General features: G+C 36.3%; 1 protein-coding gene across 1 annotated transcript; it reads left to right on the top strand.

Moving 5' to 3' along the window:
• Positions 1–2,030: 2,030 nt before the first annotated feature.
• On the top strand, positions 2,031–2,488 carry LOC145263259 (uncharacterized; the record flags this gene model as incomplete). The annotated part of the gene is made up of 2 exons (XM_080120343.1): positions 2,031–2,171; positions 2,384–2,488. Coding segments are annotated over exons 1-2 (246 nt in total), but the record flags the coding sequence as incomplete, so codon positions are not given.
• Positions 2,489–8,599: the final 6,111 nt, after the last annotated feature.

Genomic DNA, 8,599 nt, shown 5'->3' with positions numbered 1-8,599 from the left:
ATTTCATTATTTTATTTATTATTTATTCATTTTTCCATTTTTCATATTTTTACTCAGTTTTCTTGGTCCCATTCTTTTCTATTTCGTTTTTCCGTCTCTCCCCATATATATATATATATATATATATATATATATATATATATATATATATATATATATATATATATATATATAATGGATTAAGCACACTTCTCTTATTTTCTAATATGTTCTGTGTCTTATACACATTTCGAAAACTAGACAGAGTCAGCATAAAAATTATTCTAATTCTATTCTTGAATTAAATTGCCAGATTTACATTCGCCATATTCAAAACATTAAATTTGTCATAAAAACAAACATCAAATTCTAAACCTCAGCCCGTTTAATATTCAATTCTTTGGCTGCCATTTATTTTACAGAGCCACAATCGGGGCCAAAGAATACATTAAGTTATAGCGTTTTATGGAAATTCCTTGAATATTTATTCCAAAAACAATTTGTTCAGTCTATTAAATGTTAAGCAAGAAGTGTTAATAAAAATTCATGTCGTGTTTTCTCTGCTTTTCGCTTACTTGTGTACCGATGAAGTCGCAGAATTTTTTTTTTATTAATGTCATAGTTAAATACAATAGCGGGAACATTGAATCAGAACAAAATGGTCTTCGTGTATTCTTTCTTAAAAGAAAAAATAAACAAGCTTTATTCAAACATTCATAGACAAACATGTTGAAGTCATAAAAGAAAAATTGGGAAATTTAGCATATAAAGTTAATTCACAAAACCATGAATGGAATAAATATTTTATATGTACTAGCTTTATATTCATTGAAAGTGGGTACATCAATTTTCTATCTTCATATAACATATACCTATTAGATAGCGTGTACGAATATCATATATATATATATATATATATATATATGTAAAGGAAAAATGTGTGTGTGTGTGTTTGTATGTCTCGCAAAAACTTCCGACAGATGCGTCGGAACGTGATGAAACCAGTATCGTTTTAAACCGCGTTCTTTCGGACGTGGAATATCGAAAGAAAATGGTAAAAACAACGTTCGCAACTTCCGGTTTTACCATGGAAGCATCGGCAAAGGCATCACGTTTTTCCCCACCTTCTTTTCCTTCTTCGTGTTGCAGGTTCGAGCCTGCTTGCCTACTGCCACTTGTTTTAACACCGTTCTCTACCCGGGCTGGCTACTTTTTTTCGGACTTCCTTACTCGATGCACCCGCGTGACGCCGGATATCCCCGCTAGTATATATATATATATATATATATATATATATATATATATAAGGCAATTTCTTTGTGTGTGTGTGTGTATGTGTGTATGTGTGTGTGTGTATGTGTGTGTGTGAGTTATGGATAAATTATAAAACGACTGGGTTGATTATTCTGAGATTTCACACAAATATACTCGATGTGACAGGGAGAGTTCTTAGATTTTCTACCGGAATGCATACGGTAAATATCGAGAATAGATAATCGAAAAAATCATATCCAAGAAGGAACATTACAGCACAATCACAATTACGTCTCAAATATCTTCTGACAACCAAGTCCAGCTTCTGGCCGTGTCGTATTTCTTAGTTTCTAAGCTCAGCGAAACTGTTTCTGCAAACTGAGAGAGTGACCAAACGCAGCCCACTGGCACCTTAAAACCTGTTACATCAGGCGGATGGAACTCGTCAATTTTGGATGATAGCCCATTTTTCAGTCTCCATCCAAAGTTCCTCTTTTTGAGGAGCTTGATTGTACGCATGGTTAATACAAACTTAGAAAGTAAATCATTCACCTTTTTTATCATTGAAATCGTCAAAATCAAATACATGTCCCCTAAGTTTCATGCATATAAAGAACATATAAATTTACATTTCTTGTCAGTATCTTTCTGAAAGTTATAAGTATATATGTTAAGTATGTCTGAAATGTCACGGATAATTTCCTATTTGCAACTATGGAATTATTTTGACGTGAAAATCTGTTGTTGCAATCTGATGACTGGAATCACACTCTCAAACAGCCATATATAATATGACTATGCTAGTCTTACATGTACGTGAAGAAATCGTTAAATTTGACATCGTGATATGTGACAAAGAGGCGAGAATAACACACTTAGTTGAACTCAGTGTATCTTGCGATGATGATTTGATCAGAGCCGAGATGGGAAAAGAAACTAGAAGCTTAGACAATCCAACATAATTCCAGTTATCATCGAATATACCGTTCCTGTGCAATGAAGAAAGAAGAAAAAAGAAAAATAGAAAAAGAATGAAGGAAAAAATAAGTAAGAGAAAGAAAACAGAGGAGAAGAATCAACTAAGACAAGAAGAAGAAGAAGAAGAAGAAGAAGAAGAACAACAACAACAACAACAACAACAAAAGAAAGAAAGAAGAAGAAGAAAGAAGAAGAAGAAGAAGAAGAAGAAGAACAACAACAACAACAACAACAAAGAAAGAAGAAGAAGAAGAAGAAAAAAGAAGAAGAAGAAGAAAGAAGGAGAAGAAGAAGAAGAAAGAAAGAAGAAGAACAACAACAAAAAAGAAGAAGAGGAAGAAGAAAGAAAGAAGGAGAAGAAGAAGAAGAAGTAAACGAGAGAAAAAGAAGAGAACATGATGTAAAGAACTTACAAATCTGCCAGAAAAACTTGGGAAGGGGGAGCAACATATGGAGAAAGAGGGAGGGGGAAAGAGGAGGGAGAGAGAAAAAAGCGGAAAATCGCCATGACTGACGGGTGTCGAAGAAATCCCACCCGAATAGCGAAAAAGAAAAAGTAGCAACCGTAACTTCGATGAGCCTGAAGCTCGATGTAAAACTAAACGAAACAATGGCAATTAACGGAGTAACCAAAGGAAACCTGCGACTTGCAAAAATGTCAGCATTTGAACTGGTCTTTGCACGAGATCAGATTGTAGAGGCAACCCCTGTCATAAAGCGAATTTGAAAGGCGAAATCCGTCGAAGATGATGGCAACGTGCCCAAAGCTGGGTACACGCTTGTGAACACGATGGAACAAGGCGAACAAATATGCATAGAGCGGAGAGCTAAAATAACGAAACTGTGGATAAATTAACCGCAGAGATACCACGTCATATGAACGATCGAATTCTCCAAAAACTAAAATGAACAGAAAAGTTGTACATATAAAAGGATAAACACCCGACACAAAGGACAGAGAATTATCTGTAAGTTTGGCCGCCCTTGCTTTCTCCCAGTCTCTCTCGGCGAGTTGATATTTTGGCTTTGTTGTTGTTGTTTTTTTTTTGTTTTTTTTTGGTTTGTTTTGGGGGGGGGTGTTTGTTTTTTGGGTTTTTTGGGAGGGGAAATTTTTCATTTATTGATATATTTTTCGGCATTTTAAGATATTAGCATAAGATGCCCCCCCCCCATCTTCATGATTTTTTTTCCTTTGTTTAATCTTATCTTCTTTTCCCCTCCTTTCCTTATAGTCTACTTTTTTATAATAAAATTAATTTAAACTTTAACACTTGGGTTTGTGTTTTCTTGCTGTCATACGTTGTTCGTTCGTCTATTCTATATTTTCCAGGTTTTAAAAGAATCTCTCCCACCTCGTCTTGTTCGGACAAATATATCGAACCCAGAGGGCCTAGTTCATTTTTCCCCCTTATTATTTTCTTATGTTGTTACGTGAGCGTTTTACGTAGTCCCAACGTGGAATGTGATCGTAAAAAAAAAATTCCACACATCTAGATTCTCAAAAATGAAAACTCTCTAGAAACAAAACAAGATTAAACCCAGAACTCCAACTCCTAACATAGAACTCCCCACAGGTGTCCTTCTCTAACATAACGTTCCAACCTTCCAGAGGTTGAAATCCCATTACAGGAGACTAAACCTGGGCTATTATTTCTGTGTAAAACTAGCATTGGACCGGCTGTCTCCCTGGGAGAGTTATTGATTAAAGTATACTCAGACATAAAAATCTGACCCTTAAAACCGTCATGGCTATGGAAGCTAATTGTGCCTAAATTAAATATGGTTTTTCATGTGGTAGGGACATCTCCAGAGAAGATCCTAATTTAGCTTATATGTGCTTCAGAATACCGCGTTCATATTTGCCCGTTTTTGCCTCCATAACAGCGAAGTTACTATTATTTAAAGTATCTCTGAGAAAATTGACTAAATTCTGTCATCTATCCTTCCGCTTACATTCATTTCCGCCGAGACGCCAATGTTCACAATGTTCACAATGTTGCATGGCAAATCCACCTCAAACAAGACGAGAGATGAGGTACTGTCATGTTTTCTCGATTGCCTATGGTCCGCCACAAATTGTTCACGTCCGACTGCCCGTATGCCCGACTCCGACAGGCAATATGTATCCTTGACCTTTTTCTAACAACTTGCCCAGAAATGTGCTCATCCTTCGTTCTGCCTCCATTGGAATCTCCCGATCACTCAGTTGTTTCGGTTAAGATAAAAGCTAAATGTAATAAACCCTCAGATGTACCTCTCCATCGTACTGCATATCGATATTCTGTGGTTGATTGGAAAAACTTCCAAACGTTATGTCAGATATAACTCTGCACTCCATATTCAAAAAGAACGCGTCCTCTACAGTATTTGACTTGACTAAATAGTTAATTATCAGTATAGACCGCTTCATACTATTTCACTATTTCCATTGCTGCCAACGTAATAGATGTTGTGAAACAAACGCCAAGCAATGAGAAAGAAGAGAAAAATGCGAGAGCGGAAAAGTGGAAAGTGAAACAGCTACATGGCTAATTTATAAGAAGAACACTAGGAGAGACTCACAGAAAAGAAACCTTCCTGCACATGGATAAGAAAAGGACACCTAAACAAACAAACAGAATCAGTACAGACAGTCCCACAGAATATGCGTTTAGAACTACACATAGCAGTTCTAAGAGAAACAAAACCCAAGAAGACAACAAACTGAGCCTTTATAAATCAAGAGACGAAACCGTAAACTACATAATAAGTGAATGCAGCAAACTTCTCCCAGAACAATACAAGAAAAGAAAAGTTAGGATAATATGTGGGGAATATTGCAATAATTGCGATTTGAACACTCGAACAAATTTATCTCCCAAACGCATACTTATATAATTCGTTGACATCTATGCTGATAACACGACTATCTATGGCAAAACATCAAAGGACGTAAATGACAAAGTTCTCTCTGATTCTCTCTGCTCTGATCTTGAGCGCGTGGTACACTTGGGGAAGAGATGACGTGTTTCTTCTAACGCATCTAAAACCAAGCTCCTATCTTTACATCACCAACGCTCTGATCCCCGTTTAGCATCAATTGAAATGGATGGCTCTTGTCTTCGGGAGGCTCCATGTTTTGACAAGCTTCTGGGCTTGACCTTTACTCCTGATCTAAAATGGAACACGTACATCAAGTCTGTTGCCAAGGTCGTTGGGAAAATTCTAGAATCCTTCTCCCGCTCCAGGATATATCTCACTACTGATGCAATTCTCTATCTATATAAAAGCCAAGGACGTCCAAAGATGGAATACTGCTGCCATATCTAGGCAGGAGCTGCTAAAAACCGCATATCCTGCCTTGACAGAGTACAAAATAGACTTCGTGGCTTAGTGGGAACTGCTCTTTTCTCTTGCCTACAACCTCTCTCCCACAGAAGAGACGTTGCGAGCCTTTCTTTGTTTTATTGTTATTTCCATGGCAAGTGCTCATCTGAGATCAAATCTCTGCCCCCCTCGCTAATCTCTCACGATAAACACCCGTCTAGCTGAAACCACTGTCAATAATTCCCCCACTGTTTATCTGTGCCTAAATCAAAACGTAGATTCCATGAACACAGCTTTTTTCTGAGAAGTGCACGCCCGTGGAACTCTCTTCCGTTTGCCTGTTTCCCACCTGACTACAACTTGGATGTCTTCAAGTCCAACATAAACAAATTCCTGATGAACCGCCCCCTTAAGTAAGACACTTTATCAAATCTCCAATACTAATGATTACTACGATACTACCCCATCGATTACTGTACACGCAATAACCCTTATCCCCGAGTGGCTTCCGGTCCTTGCTAAGTGGTGACCACCATGTTAAAAAAATTGCTAACAAACAAAAAACCAACAATACATGCACCCTTGTTTAAATTATGCGTATCCCTATATGTAAAGCCAATTCGAAACTTGAGATGTTGTAACTATGAAACAGGCGTAAAGAATGAGGAGTAAAGGGAGAACAACATCCATACAAAAATACACCGAATAGACAGAACAATGCGGAATATGGCAATAACTGCATTTTGAACACTTGGACAAATATGTTAGACACAAAGCAGTACTGGAATACGGAAATAACAAAATCATCTTGGATATTGAAATACGAAGTCACACACTCAAACAAGGAGATTGGGTGGCATAAGATTCGACAAGAAAAAACTCACCCAATTGTTTATTTTGCCTTCGCTCAAAGTTTGAGTAAAGATTAAGAAAATATAAAAACGTACACCTAAAAGCTCTTGTCAAACTCTTGCCCTCGCTCCTTTGGGGCAGAGGAAAACACTGTGTTAGCAGAACTGATAGGGACATGAAATCCTCGAATGCGGAAACTAACCTATATATATATATATATATATATATATATATATATATATTAGACATTAAGAGGAGATTATAGATACATATATATAAATATCCGTTCACATACACCTTTCACGATAAAGATAGAACCCAAAATTAGATACATCGAAACCCACTTTGAGTCTGGCGTTGTCCATTGTCGATGCAATTGCTCGATTCTATCTAATTCTGAGTACTATCTTTATCGTGAAAGGTGTATGTGAACGAGGATATATATATATATATATATATATATATATATATATAACTACTTCATTTACTCACATAAAATTAATATATGAAAGTATAGATTTATGCGTAAACTTTAAGTATTTACTTCAAAAGTGCTCAATACGTAGGTAGAGCTAGTTCGTAATTTATAAAATATATATGGCGATTAAGCTACACTGCATATTCTGCGTTTCATCCACTATAGGAAATTACTATATATATGTATATATATAGTCATCGACATACAGTCCTGTTCCGTTGTATCACAACACATCAGTGCCGCTAGACTAGCACCTCCTCCAAGCGAAGGATTGAACCTAGAACCGTTGTATCGACAGTCGGCAGTTCTCCCACTCGAGCACAGAAACGATGCCCGTAAATAACCTGTCAGAATCTCTATTTTAACAAACATCCGTCCACAACTTTTACAGTGCTCAAACCGCCTGTTTCTAAACAAAGAATCAGCGAGCTTCGCATTTTTCAGCCAATTAAGTAGCGGGTGAGATTATTTACGACAGTGCTCTACCAAAAGAGGGGGGGGGCTTAAAATATATATATATATATACTATAATAATTATTAAGTACCTATAGACACTAGTGTTTCATTCTTTTTGGAATCATCAGTGCAGGGTGACACGATAACTGCCGGTCGGGAGATTCGAACCCGGCAACGAAGTCATCTCTGACTTTATTAGCGAGAAACAAATCATCTTGGTCAATCATAACCTCGAGAAAAAGCGTTGAAATTTTAACATTTATTTTTAAATATCTGTCAGAGTGATCTAATGGTTATAATATCATGATCTGACCGACTTTATTTCAACTGTAAAGCGGTCAACGATAAGAACCGCGTTCTTAAAGGGCTGACACAACTATTTACTATAATAATTATAAAATACCTGCAGACACTAGTGTTTCATCTTTTCGGGAATCATCAGTGGTGGTTTACACGCTTACTGCCGGTCGGAAGAGTCGAACCTGGCAACGAAGTCATCTTTGACTCCATTAATATGGAACAAATCATCTCGGTCAACCTTAACCGCGAGAAATGTCATTGAAATTTAAACCTTTAGTTGTAAATGTCTTTACGTCTGTCAGAGTGATTTAATGATTCTAGCATGTGAGCTCAATTGACTTACTTTATTTAAACTGTAAAATGCTTTGCGATAAGAATATAATATAATATATATATATACATACATATATATGTACTTTATGCTCCATCATTCATATATATATATATATATATATATATATTTGTGTGTGTGTATGTGTGTATGTGTGCGTGTGTATACCTGTATATTTCGAAAAACGTGGACAGTACTAGAGATCTTAAAAGACTTGTCAGTTGGATTCCGGACGATACAGTCAGTCACTGAGGATGGCTTGTGTGAAAATTTCTAGTTAGATGATGATGATGATGATGATGATGATGATGATGATGATGATGATGATGATGATGATGATGATGATGCCCAGGAGAAGAAAGAGACGAAAAAGTAGAATAAATAAAAGAAGTAGAATAAGAATAAGTAGTAGTAGTAGTAGTAGTAGTAGAATTAATAGAAGCAGTAGAAGAAGAAGACAAAGAAGAAAAAGAGGAAGACAAAGGAAAAAAGACAAACAATTGGAAAACAAAAGAAAAAAGAACAAGAAATAAGAGAAGGGAGAGTCGACTGGCAAATAGTAGAACACACAAAAAAAAGAATAGAACACGATTAAAAGAAGTAGAGAAAATAATAATAAAAAGTAGAAATCGTTTTCTCCCCATGAGAAACATTGTACTCAAATT

Source organism: Euprymna scolopes, chromosome 38, assembly GCF_053919585.1.
Source record: "Euprymna scolopes isolate OS-2025 chromosome 38, ASM5391958v1, whole genome shotgun sequence".
Classification (NCBI taxonomy): Eukaryota; Metazoa; Mollusca; class Cephalopoda; order Sepiida; family Sepiolidae; genus Euprymna; species Euprymna scolopes.
This window is presented reverse-complemented; position numbering and strand designations above follow the sequence as displayed.